The sequence below is a fragment of the Salvelinus fontinalis genome, chromosome 31, assembly GCF_029448725.1.
Source record: "Salvelinus fontinalis isolate EN_2023a chromosome 31, ASM2944872v1, whole genome shotgun sequence".
Taxonomy (NCBI): Eukaryota; Metazoa; Chordata; class Actinopteri; order Salmoniformes; family Salmonidae; genus Salvelinus; species Salvelinus fontinalis.
In genome coordinates, this window is record NC_074695.1 from 32,908,461 (window position 1) to 32,933,024 (window position 24,564).

Below are 24,564 nucleotides of genomic sequence, written 5' to 3' on the forward strand. Positions count from 1 at the left end.
TGGCCTTCTGGGCAGATTTGTAAAGAAAAAGCCATATCTCAGACTGGCCAATAAAAAGATTAAGATCGGCAAAAGAACACAGACACAGGACAGAGGAACTCTGCCTAGAAGAAAGCTATTCATTGACTACAGCTCAGCGTTCAACACCATAGTGCCCTCAAAGCTCATCAATAAGCTAATGAACCTGGGACTAAACATCTCTCTCTGCAACTGGATCCTGGACTTCCTGACGGGCCGCCCCCAGGTAGTAAGGGTGGGTAACAACACATCCGCATGCGGATCCTCAACCCAGGAGCCCCTCAGGGGTGCGTGCTCAGTCCCGTCCTGTACTTCCTGTTCACTCATGACTGTACGGCCAGGCTCGACTCCAACACCATCATTAAGTGGGCACGACAAAACCTATTCCCCCTCAGGAGACTGAAAAGATTTGGCATGGGTCCTCAGATCCTCAAAAGGTTCTACAGCTGCACCATCAAGATTATCCTGACTGGTTGCATCACTGCCTGGTATGACAACTGCTCGGCCTCCGACCGCAAGGCACTATAGAGCGTAGTTCGAACGGCCCAGGACATCACCGAGGCCAAGCTTCCTGACATTCAGAAAAGCCCTAAAAATTGTCAAAGACTCCAGCCACCCTAGTCATAGACTGTTCTCTCTGCTACCACACGGTAAGCGGGACCGGGTGCCAAGTCTAGGTCCAAGAGGCTTCTAAACAGCTTCTACCCCCAAGCCATAAGACTCCTGAACATCTAATCAAATGGCTACTCAGACTATTTACATCCCCCTCCCCCTCTTTTACACCACTGCTACTCTCTGTTATCATCTATGCAGTCATTTTAATAACTCCACCTACATGTACATACTACCTCAACTAACCGGTGCCCCCGCACATTGACTCTGTATCGGTACCCCCATGTATATAGTCTCGCTATTGTTATTTTACTGCTGCTCTTTAATTACTTGTTACTTTTATTTCTTATTCTTATCCGTATTTTTTAAAACTGCATTGTTTGTTAGGGGCTCGTAAGTAAGCATTTCACCTTAAGGTCTACGCTGGTTGCATTCAGCATTTCACTGTAAGGTCTACACCTGTTGTATTCGACGCATGTGACTAATAAGATTTGATTTGAGGGTAAGTGGACGAGGTTCTTCCCATCAATTTCACCCTACTGAAGTGTGGGAGAAGGATCCTGTGTTCACAATGTATAGTGTACTCTAGCTACATGTTGATGTCCTTTTCATGTATATAGTACCCTTTTCGGTGCACTCCATAAACTCAATGATTTAATGTGAAACAAACACGTTACTGTACAAGCAAAATAAGATTGGTGCTGAAATTGTAGTATGCTGACTACCTTATATGGGTAGAACTGTCATAAAGTGGCATTGGTTTCTAGAATGATTTTGCTTGCATATGGGACTGTGTTTCAGGCTGCCAGACTGTTAGTTCTCACCCGGCCCAGTGTGTATAAGGTTCAGTTCAATATGGCGGTCTGTCATCAAAGCTGTCTGAGTGGGTGTGTATGTGAATACTGCCCATCTTGACTGTGAGAAGCTTTTCGGAGCCCCTCCATACACTCTCTCTGAGAACATCTTGTACATAAGCTGCTACTCTGAGTGGTGTACAGCCCGGAATGTGTAGCTATTCTTTGCTCCTATCTTGTCTTTTATTCTCTCTCTCTGTCTACTGATGGAGGACCGCAGGGCTGCCAGACAGGGCTGCCAGACAGTGCTGGCTGGCGTGGTGTAACAGGCTCAGCCTGCAGAGCAGACCCATACTTTTGGACTGCAGTGTGACAACCAGGGATCTGAACTGAAGACGTGTAGTAAATGGGACATTTTCCACAGAGCATTTCCCAGACTCCCTTGTTTCAGCTTCCTGAGTAGGAGAGGGGCCGGGGCTGTTCATTAGCCTTATGCTAATCACATTGTTATACTATTACAATATAACAACCACACCCCTGTACAATATAGTACATGCACCTACTGTAAATCGATTAAATGTTTACAATTAGAAAAATGAAGCAGTGCCCTCATCTAATGTCCCTCTACTCTGTGTTATGTATAATTGAACAGGCACAAACACTTTTCTTGGCTCATTGGACTACAGTAGGATGTGTCTGTTTACTCCCTTTGATTTGTTTTCTTTGGATGAATAATAATGTTGTATCTAACTGAATACACAGACCGTGACATGTGATGTCCATGAATAAAACCAGATGAATATTACCTGAAGTACGCCATGTCAGGTTTTGTGTCTGTGTCAGCAATCAGTGTGTGATCACAGTGGGAATACTGTTGGCAGGTCCAGGCTGATCAAACCTCTGACACTGACATGCTGTAGTGCAAACTGTCTACTCAAACACGGATAGAAACTTTAGCCCAAGTCCAATAGGATCCAAACCTTGCAGGTCCAAAAGCATAGCAGAGTGACTGACACAGTGTATGATCTTCACTACACACACTGCCAGCCAGACCCAAAGTGGAATACTCAACACAAGACACACTGCCAGCCAGACCCAAAGTGGAATACTCAACACAAGACACACTGCCAGCCAGACCCAAAGTGGAATACTCAACACAAGACACACTGCCAGCCAGACCCAAAGTGGAATACTCATCACTACACACACTGCCAGCCAGACCCAAAGTGGAATACTCAACACAAGACACACTGCCAGCCAGACCCAAAGTGGAATACTCATCACTACACACACTGCCAGCCAGACCCAAAGTGGAATACTCATCACTACACACACTGCCAGCCAGACCCAAAGTGGAATACTCATCACTACACACACTGCCAGCCAGACCCAAAGTGGAATACTCATCACTACACACACTGTGAGCCAGACCCAAAGTGGAATACTCATCACTACACACACTGTGAGCCAGACCCAAAGTGGAATACTCATCACTACACACACTGCCAGCCAGACCTTAAGTGGAATACTCAACACAAGACACACTGCCAGCCAGACCCAAAGTGGAATACTCATCACTACACACACTGTGAGCCAGAACCAAAGTGGAATACTCATCACTACACACACTGTGAGCCAGACCCAAAGTGGAATACTCATCACTACACACACTGCCAGCCAGACCCAAAGTGGAATACTCATCACTACACACACTGTGAGCCAGACCCAAAGTGGAATACTCATCACTACACACACTGCCAGCCAGACCCAAAGTGGAATACTCATCACTACACACACTGCCAGCCAGACGCAAAGTGGAATACTCATCACAACACACACTGCCAGCCAGACGCAAAGTGGAATACTCATCACTACACACACTGCCAGCCAGACGCAAAGTGGAATACTCATCACAACACACACTGCCAGCCAGACGCAAAGTGGAATACTCATCACTACACACACTCTCTTTCTCTTATATTTGAGAACACATCCCAAGATATTTGGCTGCTCCGATCAGATATGGAATCAGCTAATGAAGGTTAACCATTTCCTACCATCCATTTAGTGCCAACGTTTTTTCTTTTTATTTAGTTATTATTATTCATTTTTTATAACTGTTTCTCCCTCGCTCTCACATCTCGTCCCTCCCACCTATTCTGACCCTTCACCTCTCTCCTCTCTCATGCCCTGCTGCCCACTCCTTCTGACCCTCTCTCCTTCCTCTCCACTCCTCCCTGGCAGGTGGGCGTCAGGGCAAGCTTCCTGTCACAGCCTTCGAGGCCTTTGACCTGGAAATGAAGAGTTGGACGCGTTACCCCTGCATCCCCAGCCGCCGGGCCTTCGCCTGCTGTGCTGCCACCGAGCGGGGCTTCTTCAGCCTGGGAGGGCTCCAGCAGCCTGGCCCCCACAACTTCTACTCCAGACCACACTTTGTCAGCACAGTGGAGGAGTACGACCCAGAACAGGGTGAGTCAATTCAGAGTTTACACAGACACATACTTACAGGGGCTCCAGTCACAGAATTAAAGAAAACAATATTTATTGTTAATTTCTAATGTATCTTGTCTTGGGGCTCCAGTACTCTAGTTCAATCAGCCAGACTTGCAAGATGAACTTATGTGGCTCAGCATGCTGTCACGCCCTATACAGTTGAAGTCGGAAGTTTGCATACACTTAGGTTGGAGTCATTAAAAATCGTTTTTCAAGCACTCCACAAATTTCTTTTTAACCAACTATAGCTTTGGCAAGTCATTTTTGACAAGTCATTTTTCCAACAATTGTTTTCAGACAGATGATTTCACTTATAATTCACTGTATCACAATTCCAGTGGGTCAGAAGTTTACATACACTAAGTTGACTGTGCCTTTAAACAGCTTGGGAAATTCCAGAAAATGATGTCATGGTTTTAGAAGCTTCTGAAAGGCTAATTGACATCATTTGAGTCAATTGGAGGTGTACCTGTGGATGTATTTCAAGAACTACCTTCAAACTCAGTGCCTCTTTGCTTGACATCATGGGAATATCAAAAGAAATCAGCCAAGACCTCAGCAAAAAAATTATAGACCTTCACAAGTCTGGTTCATTCCAAATGCCTGAAGGTGCTAGGTTCATCTGTACAAGCAATAGTACGCAAGTATAAACACCATGGGACCACACATCCGTCATACCGCTCAGGAAGGAGACGCGTTCTGTCTCCTAGAGATGAATGTACTTTGGTGCGGAGAGTGCTAATCAATCCCAGAACAACAGCAAAGGACCTTGTGAAGATGCTGGAGGAAACAGGTACAAAAGTATCTATATCCACAGTAAAACGAGTCCTACATCAACATAACCTGAAAGGCCGCTCAGCAAGGAAGAAGCCACTGCTCCAAAACCGCCATAAAAAAGCGAGACTACGGTTTGCAACTGCACATGGGGACAAAGGGGCAACTGTACATGGGGACAAAGGTTTGAGGTTTGCAAGCCGAAGAACACCATCCCAACCGTGAAGCACGGGGGTGACAGCATCATGTTGTGGGGGTGCTTTGCTGCAGGAGGGACTGGTACACTTCACAAAATAGATGGCATCATGGGGGAGGAAAAGTATGTGGATATTTATTTATTTTATTTTACCAGGTAAGTTGACTGAGAACACGTTCTCATTTGCAGCAACGACCTGGGGAATAGTTACAGGGGAGAGGAGGGGGATGAATGAGCCAATTGTAAACTGGGGATTATTAGGTGACCATGATGGTTTGAGGGCCAGATTGGGAATTTAGCCAGGACACCGGGGTTAACACCCCTACTCTTACGATAAGTGCCATGGGATCTTTAATGACCTCAGAGAGTCAGGACACCCGTTTAACGTCCCATCCGAAAGACGGCACCCTACACAGGGCAGTGTCCCCAATCACTGCCCTGGGGCATTGGGATATTTTTTAGACCAGAGGAAAGAGTGCCTCCTACTGGCCCTCCAACACAACTCCCAGCAGCATCTGGTCTCCCATCCAGGGACTGACCAGGACCAACCCTGCTTAGCTTCAGAAGCAAGCCAGCAGTGGTATGCAGGGTGGTATGCTGAAGTAACATCTCAAGACATCAGTCAGGAAGTTAAAGCTTGGTCGCAAATGGGTCTTCTAAATGGACAATGACCCCAAGCATACTTCTAAAGTTGTGGCAAAATGGCTTAAGGACAACAAAGTCAAGGTATTGGAGTGGCCATCACACAGCCCTGACCTCAGTCCTATATAAAATTTATGGGCAGAACTAAAAAAGCGTGTGCGAAGAAAGGAGGCCTACAAACCTGTCTCAGTTACACCAGCTCTGTCAGAAGGAATGGGCCAAAATTCACCCAACTTATTGTGGCAAGCTTGTGGAGGCCTACCCAAAAGGTATGACCCAAGGTAAACAATTGAAAGTGCAATGCTACCAAATACTAATTGAGTGTATGCAAACTTCTGACCCACTGGGAATGTGATGAAAGAAATAAAAGCTATTATTCTGACGTTTCACATTCTTAAAATAAAGTGGTGATCCTAACTGACCTATGACAGGGAATTTTGAAAAGCTGAGTTTAAATGTATTTGGCTAAAGTGTATGTACTTCCGACTTCAACTGTATATGCTACCCATACATCCGTAATATCAACCTCAGTCATATAAACTCAACTCAACCCTTATCTACTGTTACACACTCAACTTACTCTCCTAACACATCCACCAAGAAAACACTTCTGTATCTTTCCACTACTTTTGAAAGCATATCCCTGCTTGAGGCCAGGCAAGGTGGGTTGGGGTGTTACTGAGTCACAGAGCCATCGAATAGGGTCTTGATCACACATGTTTTCCTACTACAGCAGCTTACTGGTACACTGAGACAGATATTCCAGAACTGTGCTGTGTATGATTCACCTTCCACTTCTGGATTAAGCCCAGCGTGTGTGTGTGTGTGTGTGTGTGTCTGTGTCTGTGTGCGTGTGCGAGGGGAATCTTATTCTCTGTCCATATTAACATTTTATATTATACTCCCTGCTGTGCATTTCCGGTCCTGATATAAGGCATACTGTATAACCTTTGCAGTTTCTGAAATTAAAAGCCAGATGGGTTTAGTTTAATTTGGCTTTTGAAGATATGGATTTATTCTGAAGAACAAAGCATCCCAAGGTTTTCACAGTGAAAAGGTGACCTCCTGTATGTGTGTGTTATCCCGTGTGTGTCCTTTATGGGTGAGCGATTTTGTGGTTAGTGTGCTCTGTCTCCCTCTCAATTCCTTTCCATTCATTGCATCCCTGCTAGGACCCAGGGGTAAACTCAAGGCATGGTGGCCAGGCAATCGCCTCAGACAGATAATAGAATAGCAGCACAAAAACAGGCCCAGTCAACGAAGTGCATTTATATTCAATCTCCCTCTGCCTCGTAGGATAGTCATCAAATTCCATCTTAGAAGTGTCTGTTCCGATGCAGTGAATAGTAGAAAGAGAAAATTGTTGTAAAGAAATGAACTGGTGGATTTTTAAACGCTTCCTACTGGTGTCAATGCACAGTGTTCTGCCATTGTTACACATTTCATGGAGTTTCTCTTTTGTAGGAGAATGCATGAAGATATAGTCTGGCTAACACCTAACTCAAAGTCCTCCTGACCTCAGAGTCTGGAAAGGCTGCTTGATGTTGTCGGTATGATGCATGGATAATGAAGGGGGCTGTGCTTTTTTACTGATTGGTTCTCCTTTGTGTCTTTCTCACACAAACACCCACATGGACAGCCACACACAGCCCTGAGCGCTGCCCCCTTCCATTATAACTGTTGGATTTTCAAATCGCTCAGAAATTGAGCGGATGCATTGATTGGTTCTCTCAAAAGTTACTTTTGAGAGAACCAATCAATACAACTTTTGAGAGAACCAATCAATGCGTCCGCTCGATTTCTGAGCGAATACTGCATTTACAATAGCCTCCTGTCCAGACCTCCTGTGTCTCAGCTCTCCCTGCGCTGTGAGTCACGTGAGTTGCATCAGCCAGGCTATGAAAGATAGGCCTGTCGTGAAGAAAATTCCATTGTACTGTGCTGCAATGTAATATATTTGAGTCTAATATATTAGGGCTGATTACATGAAGCAGGAGGGTTATACAGGTTGTAACCGGTTCATTTTTACATCCTCAAATGTTTTAATCAAGACAATTTGCATGTAAATGTCCCATCATGAAAATGAATGGCTGCACAAGGCAGAACAGCATGTCCAGTTAATGGAACATAGTGTGCCCCCTCTGTGTGGGTTGTGTGCGTGTGTGTAAGAGAGCTGGAGAGAGAGCGAGGTGGCCATAATTCCATTATCACCTCACCTCTTACTGTGCAGCCTGGAGATAATACAGTATGTTTTATGTACAGTTTGTTTTATATACTCTATGTTTTATGTACAGTTTGTTTTATGTACAGTAATCACCAGCACACAGTTTACAGGCCATATCCTCAATTACACATCTCTTATCTGCCCATTTACACCTGTGTATCACTGAGCTGAGGAAACCTGTGGGTGTGTTGGTGGGTGACAGCATGTGTGACTATGAGCCTAATAGGGTGTCTGTGCAGAAGAAGGGACAGACAGAGGGACTCGTCCCACCACTCTGGCTCTTACCATACACCTTCTTGACTACACAGTGTTTACCTCAATCAATACTGGCTATCGACCATGTGCTTAAACTGAGTATTCATGTCTTTATGATTTCACTGTTGAACGGAATATTTGACTTACTCTTTCAGTTGAAATTACTTTTGGAGAAAACCTTTTAGTTTCCATCAAACCGAACCATGAATTGAAGGCAGGGACGTGTGAGATGCCACTCAGCCATATGAAGGAGCAGCCATGCCTGGGAAACATGCCACTCAACCATACGAAGGAGCAGCCATGCCTGAGAAACATGCCACTCAGCCATACGAAGGAGCAGCCATGCCTGGGAAACATTCCACTCAGCCATACGAAGGAACAGCCATGCCTGGGTAACATGCCACTCAGCCATACGAAGGAGCAGCCATGCCTGGGAAACATGCTACTCAGCCATACAAAGGAGCAGTCATGCCTGGGAAACATTCCACTTAGCCGCATGAAGGAGCCTGGGAAACATGCCACTTAGCCATATGAAGGAGCAGCCATGCCTGGGAAACATGCCACTCAGCCATATGAAGGGGAGCCAATTGACCCGGTGCTCTATAGCTATTATTATGCATGCATTTGAATTCCCATCCCAGTCTCACGTTAAGTACTGCACATCTGCTTAATGTTAATGGCTGAATTATCATATTGAGTTCCCATGGAGGAGCTATTATTGAAGACTCAATATTAAGATCCTTCCCTCTTAAGCACCCCCCCAGACGCCATGTTAAAAGCCATTATGGTGGTTGGTTTGTAGAGGGCCGCGGGTGGAGAGTGAGTTTTTATCCTCTGGCTGCCTCTCTGGTTAATAGTTCCTCTGAGAATGATGGCACATCCTCACTAAAAGATGTTGTGTGTGACTGTTAGTGATGTTAAAATGCCCTGTTTTCAGTCATATTCTGCCATAGTTAACGTGTTTTCCACCATTTCACCTGCAGCAGTTAAGCGTGTCAATTGAATGTGTGAGGAATGTGTGTAGAATACGGATGGCTAATTGTGCAATTATAAGTCCCTCCCACCAATTTGAGTTGATTGAATACAGGTGTATATGTGTTTGGGTGAGAAAGGCAGTTGGAAGATGGGGGAGGGTCTTTTAGAAGTTAGTAGGGCTCTTTTTTATTTTCTCAGGAGTACTGAGTTAGGGAGGAGGATTTAGTAATGTGGAGCTAATGTTGTGAACCGTGATTGACCACCCACTCCAGCACAGTAGGTGGCGGCATACACCTTAAACGTTTGTTTGCGGACCGCCACTATATCATGGAAAGGACCTGGGGATAGTGGACGACTGTAGGTCGAGTATAGGGCATAGCATTTCCCTTGATGAGGCAAAAAAGAGATTTAGACTTGAAAAGTAGAACATTTTCAGAACAAGTCGGTAATTGGTTAAAGGAGGAGGATTGGAGGGAACGGGAGATGAGGTTGAAAAGACTGAGGGAGGCAGAGGATGGGTGTAAATCTGTTGAAGAGAGCAGGAGCTCCATGTGATGCAATTTGGGGAAAGACCTGTATCTTGCTTTACGCTTAGGTACTGGGCACCATTGGAGGGAGTGATTTCTGGGGTGGCGTTAAGTGTGGAGGTGGAGCAGTTGAAGATTCCTGGTGTTTGTGACGCCCGCCGTTTGGTGCGACGCAGACGCAGCGTCCGGTACGAGAGAGGCAGGTTGAGGTGGCCAGGGTCAGAGTAGTGCAGAAGGTGTCGTATGCTGAGGTAGTGAAGAAGGTAGAGGAGGGATGAAGGGTGAGGGATTCTGGGAGGATCCCTGTGAATAGTAGTTCTGTGACAGAACAGAGGGATTGGCTAATGAGTGATATGTTTCATTAAGGTTGGCTTTTTAGCATTCATAGCAATGGTTATCAACTGTACCGCAGAGATGGAACGTAAATCACAGAAAATAGATGTTGTGGTGGCAGCTGCAGAGAACTTCTTGGGGGTAGGAGATTTGACTTCAGAAGAGTGACAGGGTGTGTTGAGTGGTAGTGTCCCGTCCTCTCAGGTCGTCGGCCTGGGTTTGGATCAGAGAGGGTTAAAGTAGTGCAATAAGGTTTTAATGAGTATAGGGTTAGTTGGTAGGGTAATTAAAAATATATATATTTTTATTTTTATTGTTCCCGGTTCCCTTTTTATATCACAGTGTAATGGATCTATACTATAGTTCAGTTGGGGGTGGTAATGCAATATATAGGATGCCAACTGCTGTTAAATAAGAAGGCGTTAGTTGGAAGCAAGGATAGAGGAAAGCATCTTTGCTAGATTTTATGATATTTTAATTGTTGTTTCAGCATTTTAGCTCTTAGCCTGATTTTAACCTGTATTTATCTATTTATTGACAAATTCAAAATGTTGAGGAACTGTTTCTGACTTCAAGAAACCTTATGTGCGTGAGGTAACGGCCAACTTCATCACACTTCCCTTTCACTCTGCTGTTATCGGGGAGAGGTACTGACAAACTTTAATGGCTACTGGCTAATTGATCAATCAATAACTTTTACCAGAGCAGCTGAATACACTATACACCCTCTATCCCACTCAATATCATGCCCTATCTGGGTCTGTTACTTTCTGTGTTTGTCTCTACCACCTTTAACGCACCTCCTCCCCTCCTCTCTCACTGAAAACCAGCTGTTAATGTGATTAGTGTAGGTTATGGTGCTTAGGGCAGAGTAGGGGGATGAGAGTAGGCCTTTGGCGCAAACAGGGCTTAGAGGCCTACACAAATCATACTATGTCCCTGGTGAGTCTACACTTCTGTTTGTGTGGGGGCTTATGGGATGCGATGGAGGGAGGGGTTGATCTACATAGATTCTATGTTCTAGATCTTAGAAAATAGGATGTTCTGTTGTATACTGGCTGCCTTTTGAGGTGGTACCTCACCTCATGATCAAACACTAGTTTTTAACCTCCGCATTCCCCACTAGTTTGATTCGGCAAAAAGCCTCCAGTTAAGAAAAGGTTTATCTGAAATATAAAGAGATTAGATCTGGGCAGAAGTCATCACTATATCAAAATGGAGCTAGTCTCTATGCCTCTGTCAATCAGAAAATGAACCAGTCTCCCTCCTATCAATCAAAGGTTCGTCACAGTTACCGTTTACTCTCAAGTTCAATTGGTGGTGCATGATGGGGTAGCGCCACCCTCAGACAGAGCTGTTTCCTAGAGACGACCTGTCAATCAAAGTCCCACCTCTAAGGGATGGAGAGGAACCTCTTTGATTTTCCAACAGAAAACACCCTAATGTCACCAGGGACCTTCTTACCCCTTCTCAAACTGACTTCCCCTTTCTTTCTTTCTCGACTACTGTGTGTTTGTAGTGTATAAAGGCCTGCAAAGAACATAACCTCAATCCAAAACCTCAATCCCATTCCATAGCCTTCCATTTCTCCCTTACATCTGTTGCTACTGATACAGTATTCACAGCATGATGCCCATTCACCGATAATACAGAGAAGCAGATTACACACTAATGAACTGAAATGAATTATGGGACGTGAAAATAATAAACAGAAAAATGTCTCTGAAGCTGACATTTTCCCTGGAAAAAATCAATGCTTGTTATTCAGCTTTCAGTCTCATGGTTAACTCCCAATGGTGATAATGAGATTATAATCATAAGAACATATTTTAAATAGAACGTGAGAGTTGTTCTGACTGAGAAAATTGCACAGATTATTATAACCATTTCTTTCCCACCAACTGAATAGTGGAAATTCCTCGAGGTAGTTTAGGGCGGAATTATATTTCAATTAAAATGATTAACTATGCTCCTTGTGCATCTTGATAATAATAATTATGTTGATACATGTTTAACAAGTCATTTGACTGCTTTAATGAAAAATCCTGTGATTAAAAGTAAATGACTCGAGTAAACCTGCATTGCCGCAGATATGTTGGACGCTGCATCCAAACAGGGTAAATACTCCCTGCAGCATAGATTTTCTTCCGCCATAATGATAATAGAACCGATGGCCTTATTTATATTCAAACAGAGCATTGCACTGCTAGTCAAATGTTTCTATGACTGAAGCAAGTAGGGGGGAGTGAAAGAACAGTGATGTGTGTAGACTACAGAAGCATTATCTAGGGGTCAGAAATCATGTTCCGTACAGCTAAATCCAATGGCCTCCTAAAGGAAATTGGGCAGTATACAGCAGTTTGAATTACTGTAGCTAGGTTTGCATCCTGTACTATATTCTAGGAGCCCACAACAGTTTGACTGAGATGAGTCAACAGCAGCAGGTTCTGGCTGGCACTGTCTCATTTAGCTAACGTTAGACCAGACCAGGGCCTGTATCCACAAAGCTGATCTTGGATCTGTTCATGTAACATTATAAATTAAGATTTAAAAGGTAGAACTGCTCCTAGTTCAGCACTTCTACTCTGAGATGCTTTGTGGCTACGGTCTCAGACCAGTCATTCTCTGGTTCCTTCTACATCTTCTCTCTTCATCTGTAGAGATGTGATGGATCCAACCAAGAGAAGGTCAAGGTTGTAGACAGAGGTCTGTCAACATCCTCCATTCTCCAGCACTCCACTAATAAAATACACTGAATACAAATTATAAACGCAACATGCAACAATTTCAAAGATTTTACTGAGTTCCAGTTCATATAAGCAAATCAGTCAATTGAAATACATTTATTAGGTCTTAATCTATGGATATCACATGACTGAGAATACAGGTAGGAAGGTGTGACCACCATTTGTGTGTGACCACCAATGGTGTGACCACCATTTGCCTCATGCAGCGCAACACATCTCCTTCACATAGAGTTGATCAGGTTGTTGATTGTGGCCTGTGGAATGTTGTCCCAATTCTCTTATTAGCTGTACGAAGTTGCTGTACAGTGGGGCAAAAAAGTATTTAGTCAGCCACCAATTGTGCAAGTTCTCCCACTTAAAAAGATGAGAGGCCTGTAATTTTCATCATAGGTACACTTCAACTATGACAGACAAAATGACGGGGAAAAAATCCGGAAAATCACATTGTAGGATTTTTTATTTATTTATTTGCAAATTATGGTGGAAAATAAGTATTTGGTCACCTACAAACAAGCAAGATTTCTGGCTCTCACAGACCTGTAACTTCTTCTTTAAGAGGCTCCTCTGTCCTCCACTCGTTACCTGTATTAATGGCACCTGTTTGAACTTGTTATCAGTATAAAGGACACCTGTCCACAACCTCAAACAGTCACACTCCAAACTCCACTATGGCCAAGACCAAAGAGCTGTCAAAGGACACCAGAAACAAAATTGTAGACCTGCACCAGGCTGGGAAGACTGAATCTGCAATAGGTAAGCAGCTTGGTTTGAAGAAATCAACTGTGGGAGCAATTATTAGGAAATGGAAGACATACAAGACCACTGATAATCTCCCTCGATCTGGGGCTCCACGCAAGATCTCACCCCGTGGGGTCAAAATGATCACAAGAACGGTGAGCAAAAATCCCAGAACCACACGGGGGGAACTAGTGAATGACCTGCAGAGAGCTGGGACCAAAGTAACAAAGCCTACCATCAGTAACACACTACGCCGCCAGGGACTCAAATCCTGCAGTGCCAGACGTGTCCCCCTGCTTAAGCCAGTACATGTCCAGATCCGTCTGAAGTTTGCTAGAGAGCATTTGGAAGATCCAGAAGAAGATTGGGAGAATGTCAGATGAAACCAAAATAGAACCTTTTGGTAAAAACTCAACTCGTCGTGTTTGGAGGACAAAGAATGCTGAGTTGCATCCAAAGAACACCATACCTACTGTGAAGCATGGGGGTGGAAACATCATGCTTTGGGGCTGTTTTTCTGCAAAGGGACCAGGACTACTGATCCGTGTAAAGGAAAGAATGAATGGGGCCATGTATCGTGAGATTTTAAGTGAAAACCTCCTTCCATCAGCAAGGGCATTGAAGATGAAACGTGGCTGGGTCTTTCAGCATGACAATGATCCCAAACACACCGCCCGGGCAACAAAGGAGTGGCTTCGTAAGAAGCATTTCAAGGTCCTGGAGTGGCCTAGCCAGTTTCCAGATCTCAACACCATAGAAAATCTTTGGAGGGAGTTGAAAGTCCGTGTTGCCCAGCAACAGCCCCAAAACATCACTGCTCTAGAGGAGATCTGCATGGAGGAATGGGGCCGAAATACCAGCAACAGTGTGTGAAAACCTTGTGAAGACTTACAGAACACGTTTGACCTCTGTCATTGCCAACAAAGGGTATACAGTGATCCCTCGCCACTTCGCGGTTCACTTATCGCGGATTCGCTATTTCGCGGATTTTCATAATGCATTTTTTTTTTTTTTTTGGTGCATTGTGCTCTGCATTCTGATTCGCTAAAAACTCACTCCCGCTTCTTGTATCAAAACATGCTACGAATTGTGCTATCATTTTGTCGTCTCGTGCAGTTATGTGTACGTACATAAAACAGCTTGGCAAATTTACATTAAGTTGGCCAAATTATCTTGTAATTTCGAACATATCCTAAACCCATAATGTCGACGAAACGCTCTGAAGAGCAGTGAAACGGCCTACACGTGAGTCACTGTATTTGTATACATGTAATAGTTGATAATTGTAAAAAAAAAAAAAAAAGTTTTCTATTTCGCGGATTTCACTTATCGCGGGTCATTTTCGGAACGTAACCCCCGCGATAAACGAGGGATTACTGTATAACAAAGTATTGAGATAAACTTTTGTTATTGACCAAATACTTATTTTCCACCATAATTTGCAAATAAATTCATTAAAAATCCTTCAATGTGATTTTCTGGATTTTTTTTTCTCATTTTGGCTGTCATAGTTGAAGTGTACCTATGATGAAAATTACAGGCCTCTCTCATATTTTTAAGTGGGAGAACTTGCACAATTGGTGGCTGACTAAATACTTTTTTGCCCCACTGTATATTAGTGGAAACTGGAACACGCTGTCGTACATGTCGATCCAGAGTGTCCCAAACATGCTCAATGGGTGACATTTCTGGTGAGTAGAGTATGCAAGCCATGGAAGAAATGGGACATTTTAAGCTTCCAGGAATTGTGTACAGGTCCTTTGCACTTGGGGCCGTGCGTTATCATGCTGAAACAAGAATTGATGGTGGTGAATGAATGGCATGACAATGGGCCTCAGGATCTCGTCACGGTATTGCTGTGCATTAAAATTGACATTGATAAAATACAATTGTGTTCATTGTCCTTAGCTTATGCCTGCCCATACCATAATCCCACCGACACCATGGGGCACTCTGTTCACAACGTTGACATCAGGAAACCACTCGCCCACACAACGCCATACACACGGTCTGCCATCTGCCCGGTACAATTGAAACCGGGATTCATCCGAGCACATTTCTCCAGTGTGCCAGCTGCCTTCAAAGGTGATCATTTGCCCACTGAAGTCGTTTACGACGCCAAACTGCAGTCAGGTCAAGACCCTGGTGAGTACGACGAGCATGCAGATGAGCTTCCTTGATACGGTTTCTGACAGTTTGTGCAGAAATTCTTTAGTTGTGCAAACCCACAGTTTCATCAGCTGTCCAGGTGGCTGGTCTCACATGATACCGCAGGTGAAGAAGCCGGATGTAGAGGTCCTGGGCTGGCTTGGTTATACGTGGTCTGCGGTTGCGAAGCCGATTGGACGTACTGCTAAATTCTCTAAAACAACGTTGGAGGCAGCTTGTGGTTGAGAAATGAACATTCAATTCTCTGGCAACAGCTCTGGTGGACATTCCTGCAGTCAGCATGCCAATTGCACGCGCCCTCAAAACTTGAGACATCTGTGGCATTGTGTTGTGTGACAAAACTGCACATTTTAGAGTGGCCTTTTATTTTCCCAGCACAAGGTGCACCTGTGTAATGATCATGCTGTTTAATATGCTTGTTGATATGCCACACCTGTCAGCTGGATGGATTATCTTGGCAATGGAGAAATGCTCACTAACAGGGATGTAAACAACACGAAATTTGAAATAAATATGTTTTTTGTGCGTAAAGCTAGGGCACTTCTAGTAGTCTATCTCTCGTATTAAACTACCTATTTGTCTTAATTTTCGTCTGTAGAATCAGCCAGCGAGGCAGATTTGATATGGTTTCTCTGGGGCTCAGGGTAATGAACAGGGACTGTACAGTAGATTATGGGGTGTGTTTCACGGGCTGAGGCCAACTGTAAGTAAGCTTTCTGTGGGTTTTATTCCTACGCTACCTCCCTAGCGCGTGTGACTGTGCCTTATTTCACTATTCAGCCCAGTGACAAAGCACTGCAGAATCAAACAACAGGCCTCATTTCAAAGTCTAATTGCCTGTATTAGAGTTGATCATGTCCACTGACAGACTTTGGGAGTGTAACCTAGTGTGTTTGGATATCTGTTTTCACCGCTGTTTATTTAGATATTATGCCCCGGCTATCGCTGTAATAGTACTGTTCATACACAACTTGTGTTCCGTTTGTGCTGTATTCAACCACTGACACACTCTTTGTATTGTAAAAGCATGTTACGGTTGTATCCAATGATGCCATCAAAAATACATTCACATTTTGTCAGTAACACCTCGCCGCTCTCACCACTCCACTGATGCCACCCCTTTTAGCCATCTCCTCCTCTCTTCATCTGTCAAACAATTCTCTTTCTCTTTACCATTCCTCTCACTTAAAACCCCATGAACTTGAATCCCTCTGCCTGCCTGCCTGCCTGCCTGCCGGCCGAGGAGGGTGATTTCATCCATGTGATCCACAGGACTCAGCTATAACGGAGAGTAGAACAGTTCAGGACCTTGTCTCACCTCCACCGCATTTCTCACAGCACGAGAGGGACAACACAGCACAGCCACACACATCTATTACGCAGCCACACTCATACAGTGCATCTACTACACAGCCACACACATACAGTACATCTACTACACAGCCACACACATACAGTACATCTACTACACAGCCACACTCATACAGTACATCTACTACACAGCCACACTCATACAGTACATCTACTACACAGCCACACACATACAGTACATCTACTACACAGCCACACACATACAGTACATCTACTACACAGCCACACTCATACAGTACATCTACTACACAGCCACACTCATACAGTACATCTACTACACAGCCACACACATACAGTACATCTACTACACAGCCACACACATACAGTACATCTACTACACAGCCACACACATACAGTACATATACTACACAGCCACACTCATACAATACATCTACTACACAGTCACACACATACAGTACATCTACTACACAGCCACACACATACAGTACATCTACTACACAGCCACACACATACAGTACATCTACTACACAGCCACACTCATACAGTACATCTACTACACAGCCACACTCATACAGTATATCTACTACACAGCCACACTCATACAGTACATCTACTACACAGCCACACTCATACAGTATATATACTACACAGCCACACACATACAGTACATCTACTACACAGCCACACTCATACAGTACATATACTACACAGGCACACACACAGTCGGAAGCTAAGCGTGGCAGCGTGTGAAAATGGCATGTGGAGTGGGCTTCTATACAGTCCCTTTCGCCTCATGAGACCTGTGGATTATCGCATTGATCTTTGTAATTAATCTTAGAACGCAATTAATCAAACCTGAGACCCTGGTTTTGTGTGTGTGTGTGTGTGTGTGTGTGTGTGTGTGTGTGTGTGTGTGTGTGTGTGAGTGTGAGTGAGTGGACCTGATTAACAGGCTATATTTATCCATCATGCGTATCGGAGGGAGGACCTGAGATTCAAACATGACTCTGACACAGACAGACTGTAAAGATCTATGTGTATTTTTAATGAGGGCATGTATGTGTGTGTATGTCATCATGAATACACTCCTGTCATTCAGTCGATGGAGCAGACAATCTGGAGAATGGATGGCACAAAGGAGACCAACGTGGACCTCAATGCCATATTGCCCACCGTATGTCAAAAAGTACTGTTGTGCTCAGTAATAGGCTTCATTTTCACATATCGAACAAGATAGGGATCCTTTTCCCATAATTCCTCTGACAGCACATTCTGCTCCTCCAGAGACTCAGTGAATGGGACCACATGGCGGGATTGCATTTACTAGACTATATATGTTCCTTTCCACTCCCGGCCGCTTGATGTCATTGGAAATGTAGTGGAGAGGAATATTGCATCCTCCCGTTGGGGAGATGTCAGGGTATGTGGCAGGAGATGCTGCGGTGGGGGAGAGAGAGAGAGGTAGGCTGTGGGTTATTGAGCGAGGTGATTGGAGTCAGAAGTGGTAGTGTGTGAAAGAGAGAGAGGATTGATTCTGGGCTTTAAATAAACACACGGCTTCTCTACCCCAGCTGGGGCACTGTTCTCTGCCTAACCCACCTGTCAGTCAACACACTGTGTGTGTGTGTGTGTGTGTGTGTGTGTGTGTGTGTGTGTGTGTGTGTGTGTGTGTGTGTGTGTGTGTGTGTGTGTATACAAGGCAACAACACACCAGAAACAAAGTCTCAGGGCTTAAGATTATCAAACCAACAAGGAGCCTGTACTTGATTGAATTAGCACCTCAAACCATCAATGTGTGTCAGTAAGTTTTAAACAGAGACAGGGTCCACTGGCAGATTGTTCCAGTATGTCATTGCTGTAGCTATCATCCTATACATCATAACAGTAGAGGAGCAGTAGAGCTGCAGACAGATCTTCTAAGAGAGCCCTGGGCACAGAAACACTGTGTGGGAGAAGAAATGGCCATTTATCCTCAGAGAGCAGGGGAAGTTGTGCCTGCTTCCTAAACTGCCTCACTTTTTCCCCCTCTGGCTATTTTTACATGTTATGTTGCCTCCATTTGCCTGTGCTGAAAAACCAATCTGTTCCAATAAGCTTATCTGTTATTGAGCCGCTGGCTGCTCTGCTTCTCCCCCTCTGGGGCGGAAATTGCTCTGGCCACTCTGTGACTGCCCTCTTCCATTACACTGTACAGCCAGCTTGCCTGCTGTGTGTGTGTGTGTGTGTGTGTGTGTGTGTGTGTGTGTGTGTGTGTGTGTGTGTGTGTGTGTGTGTGTGTGTGTGTGTGTGTGTGTGTGTGTGTGTGTGTGTGTGTGTGTGTGTGTGTGTGTGTGTGTGTGTGTGTCTGTGCGTGCGTGTGTGTGTGTGTCTGTGCGTGTGTGTGTCTGTGCGTGTGTGCGTGCGTGCGCACTAGAGACGTGATGGATCCAACCAAGAGAAGGTCAAGGTTGTAGATAGAGGTGTGCACTACCGGTCAAAAGTTTTAGAACACCTGCAAATTCAACGCGTTTTCTTTATTTTTTACTATTTTCTACATTGTAAAATAATAGTGAAGACATCAAAACAATGAAATAACACATATGGAATCATGTACTAACCAAAAAAGTGTTAAACACTTCAGATAGCCAACCTTTGCCTTAAGGACAGCTTTGCACATTCTTGGCATTCTCTCAACCAGCTTCATGAGGTAGTCACCTGGAATGCATTTCAATTAACAGGTTTTCCTTGTTAATTTGTGGAATTTCTTTCCTTCTCAATAAGTTTGAGCCAATCAGTTGTGTTGTGACATGGTAGGGGTGGTATACAGAAGATAGCCCTATTTGGTATAAGACCAAGTCCATATTATGGCAAGAACAGCTCAAATAAGCAAAGAGAAACAACAGTCCATCATTACTTTAAGACATGAAGGTCAGTCAATGCGGAAAATGTCAAGAGCTCTGAAAGTTTCTTCAAGTGCAGTCGCAAAAACAATCAAGCGCTATGATGAAACTGGCGCTCATGAGAACCGCCACAGAAATGGAAGACCCAGAGTTACCTCTGCTGCAGAGGATAAGTTCATTAGAGTTACCAGCCTCAGAAATTGCAGCCCAAATAAATAATTCACAGAGTTCAAGTAACAGATACATCTCAACATCAACTGTTCAGAGGAGACCATGGTCGAATTGCTGCAAAGAAACCACTAATAAAAGACAACAATAATAAGAACAGACTTACTTGGTCCAAGAAACACGAGCAATGGACATTAGACTGGTGGAAATTTGTCCTTTTGTCTGGAGTACAAATTGGAGATTTTTGGTTCCAACCGCCGTGTCTTTGTGAGACGCGGTGTGGGTGAACAGATAATCTCCACATGTGTATTTCCCACCGTAAAGCAAGGAGGAGGTGGTGTTATGGTGTGGGGGTGCTTTGCTGGTGACACTGTCTGTGATTTATTTAGAATGCAAGGCGCACTTAACCAGCATGGTGACCACAGCATTCTGCAGTGATACACCATCCCATCTGGTTTGGGCTTAGTGGGACTATCATTTGTTTTTCAACAGGGCGATGACCCAACACCGCCAGGCTGTGTAGGGTCTATTTTAGCAAGAAGGAGAGTGATGGAGTGCTGCATCAGATCTCCTGGCCTCCACAATCCCCCGAGCTCAACCAAATTGAGATGGTTTGGGATGAGTCGGACCGCAGAGTGAAGGAAAAGCAGCCAACAAGTGCTCAGCATATGTGGGAACTCCTTCAAGACTATTGGAAAAGCATTCCAGGTGAAGCTGGTTGAGAGAATGCCAAGAGTGTGCAAAGCTGTCATCAAGGCAAAGGGTGGCTATTTGAAGAATCTCAAATATAAAATATTTTTTGATTTGTTTAACACTTTCTTGGTTACTACATGATTTCATATGTGTTATTTTCAGTTTCATGTCTTCACTACTATTCTACAATGTAGAAAATAGTAAAAAAGAAAGAAAAACCCTTGAATGAGTAGGTGTTCTAAAACTTTTGACCGGTAGTGTATATATACGTGTGTGTGTTCGTGCGTGTGTCTTTCTCTGCATGTGGCAATTTCTCCCTCCCTAAAAAAACACTGAGTGTACATAACATTAGGAACACCTGCTCTTTCCATGACATAGACAGGTGTCCACATACTTTTGGTGATGTATTGTAGACTGTCCAGGTGAAGCTATGATCCCTTATTGATGTCACTTGTTAAATCCACTTCAATCAGTGTAGATGAATGGGAGGAGACAGGTTAAAGAAGGATTTTATAGACTTGAGACAATTGAGACATGGATTGTATATGTGTGCCATTCAGAGGGTGAATGGGAAAGACAAAGATTTAAGTGCCTTTGAACAGGGTGGTAGTAGGTGCCAGGCACACCGGTGTGAGTGTGTCAGGAACTGCAACGCTGCTGGGTTTTTCACGCCCAGCAGTTTCCCGTGTGTATCAAGAATGGTCCACCACATAAAGGACATCCATCCAACTTGACACAACTGTGGGAAGCGTTGGAGTCAACATGGGCCAGCATCCCGGTGGAATGTTTTCGACACGTTGTAGAGTCCATGCCCCGACGAACTGAGGGTGCTCTGAGGGCAACGGGGTGCAACTCAATATTAGGAAGGTGTTCCTAAAGTTTTGTACACTCAGTGCATATTTCTCCTTCTCCCTTCCTCTCTCATCAACGCGACCCATGTTCTCTCTCTTGTCATCTACAAGAATCCAAGATGGCGTAGCAGTCAGATGTCCTTTGTCCTCGTCCTGTCCCGTGTATATATATTTTATATATTTTTCTTCGCATTTCTTTTTATATATATTTTTTTCTTCTTAAAAACTCAACTTCAAAACACTCTCCTGCAACCCACCTCACCAAATGTGGTGCGGATCTGTTTTTTTTCCTCAAAGGTATTATTCACCTCGTATCCGAAATCAACAACAGAAGCTAGCCAGAAGTTAGCCAGCTCACAAGCTAACGTTAGTAGTTCAGCTAACCACAGCTAGCGTTCATCAGCTATCCTTTAGCTCGGAAAACTATTGCCAGTTTTGTACAACGCGACTCAGACCAGAGCATACCAGACCTTTTTTCTCTCCATATCCCCGGATTTTTACCGCAAGCTCTGGACATTTACACCTGGATCTTGCAGCTAACCAGCTGCTATCCGAGTGACTATTGGCTAACATCAATTCCGGAGCAAACACCAATTATCCCGGAGCTAGCCAGCTGAAGAGTTCCATCAGCCACTCCTGGGCTACAATCACCTATCCGGACCCGTTTACTGCCGATGCGGAGCCCCACCGGGCCTTCACGACTGGGATACCGACGTTATCTGCCCGAGGGAGTTATTCAACTGGCCCCTCCATCGCGACGTAACCTGAACGCCCATATGCTAACTGCGGCACGCTAATCGTTAGCTGTCTTGAGCATATCGGCTGCTATCTGAACAGACAACCTCTCTTTCGCCATCGCCATCCGGCTTGGATTCTCTGTCGACACGACCACGTCTGGTCTGCAGACGAATAGCCCATCCGCTGTGCCCTCAACCGGCCTCCGTCTGAGCAGACCCCCTCCGTCTGAGCAGACCCCCCCCCGGGCTACTAACTTTAAACGCCGCGGGCTAGTTTAGTGGAGGCCTCACTGCTCCATCTACGGCTGCCCCCTGGACACTATGATCACTTGGCTACATAGCTGATGCCTGCTTGACTGTCCATTAATTCACGGTACTCCATTCCGTTTATTTGTGTTTTATCTGTCGGCTCTGTGCTTTAACTCAGGATCTGTGTGTAGTTAATCCGACCCTCTCTGCCTAGCCATCGCCATTTTTACCTACTGTTGCTGTGTTAGCTGACTAGCTGCTGTTATATCACCTGTTGTTTTATCTAGCTCTCCCAATCAAGACCTGCAATCACTTTACGCCTTATTGCATGTCTCCCTCAAATATCAATATGCCTTGCATACTGTTGTTCAGGCTAGTTATCATTGTTTTGGTTTGCAATGGACCCCGTAGTTCCACTCTCTGTACCTCTGATACCTCCTTTGTCCCACCCCCCACACATGCGGTGACCTCACCCATTGAGACCAGCATGTCCAGAGATACAACCTCTCTTATCATCACCCAGTGCCTGGGCTTGCCTCCGCTGTACCCGTGCCCCACCATACCCTGGTCTGCACATTATGCCCAGAATCTATTCTACCACGCCCATAAATCTGCTCCTTTTATTCCTTGTCCCCAACGCTCTAGGCGACCAGTTTTGATAGCCTTTAGCCGCACCCTCATCCTACTACTCCTCTGTTCCTCGGGTGATGTGGAGGTAAACCCAGGCCCTGCATGTCCCCAGTCACCCTCATTTGTTGACTTCTGTGATCGAAAAAGCCTTGGCCTCATGCATGTCAACATCAGAAGCCTCCTCCCTAAGTTTGCCTTACTCACCGCTTTAGCACACTCTGCCAACCCTGATGTCCTCGCCGTGTCCGAATCCTGGCTTAGGAAGGCCACCAAAAATTCTGAGATTTCCATACCCAACTATAACACTTTCCGTCAAGATAGAACTGCCAAAGGGGGAGGAGTTGCAATCTACTGCAGAGATAGCCTGCAAAGTTCTGTCATACTTTCCAGGTCTATGCCCAAACAGTTCGAACTTCTAATTTTAAAAATGAATCTCTCCAGAAATAAGTCTCTCACTGTTGCCGCCTGCTACCGACCCCCCTCAGCTCCCAGCTGTGCCCTGGACACCATCTGTGAATTGATCGCTCCCCATCTAGCTTCAGAGTTTGTTCTGTTAGGTGACCTAAACTGGGATATGCTTAACACCCCGGCAGTCCTACAATCTAAGCTTGATGCCCTCAATCTCACACAAATCATCAAGGAACCCACCAGGTACAACCCTAAATCCGTAAACATGGACACCCTAATAGACATTATCCTGACCAACTTGCCCTCCAAATACACCTCTGCTGTCTTCAATCAAGATCTCAGCGATCACTGCCTCATTGCCTGTATCCGCCACGGGTCCGCGGCCAAACGACCACCCCTCATCACTGTCAAACGCTCCCTAAAACACTTCTGCGAGCAGGCCTTTCTAATCGACCTGGCCCGGGTACCCTGGAAGGATATTGACCTCATCCCGTCAGTTGCGGATGCCTGGTCATTCTTTAAAAGTTACTTCCTCACCATATTAGACAAGCATGCTCCGTTCAAAAAATGCAGAACCAAGAGCAGATATAGCCCTTGGTTCACTCCAGACCTGACTGCCCTCGACCAGCACAAAAACATCCTGTGGCGAACTGCAATAGCATCGAAGAGCCCCCGCGATATGCAACTGTTCAGGGAAGTCAGGAACCAATATAGACACGCAGTCAGTCAGGAAAGCAAAGGCCAGTTTTTTCAAGCAGAAATTTGCATCCTGTAGCTCTAACTCCAAAAAGTTCTGGGATACTGTAAAGTCCATGGAAAACAAGAGCACCTCCTCCCAGCTGCCCACTTCACTGAGGCTAGGTAACACGGTCACCACTGATAAGTCCATGATAATCGAAAACTTCAACAAACATTTCTCAATGGCTGGCCATGCCTTCCTCCTGGCGACTCCAACCTTGGCCAACAGCCCCTCCCCCCCCCGCTGCTACTCGCCCAAGCCTCCCCAGCTTCTCCTTTACCCATATCCAGATAGCAGATGTTCTGAAAGAGCTGGAAAACCTGGACCCATACAAATCAGCTGGGCTTGACAATCTGGACCCCCTATTTCTGAAACTGTCCG

General features: G+C 44.9%; 1 protein-coding gene across 2 annotated transcripts in view; it reads left to right on the top strand.

Annotated features, from left to right (window-relative positions):
* LOC129830072 (kelch domain-containing protein 8B-like) overlaps window positions 1–24,564 on the top strand; it is a 151,800-nt gene that overhangs the window by 103,613 nt on the left and 23,623 nt on the right. For both annotated transcript variants that reach the window (XR_008755489.1, XM_055892272.1), the window contains exon 4: window positions 3,669–3,893. Coding sequence is in view for 1 of the 2 variants with exons in the window: in XM_055892272.1 (XP_055748247.1) it covers window positions 3,669–3,893 (225 nt within the window). In the remaining variant the exon portion in view is untranslated. The remainder of the gene's footprint in view (window positions 1–3,668; window positions 3,894–24,564) is intronic.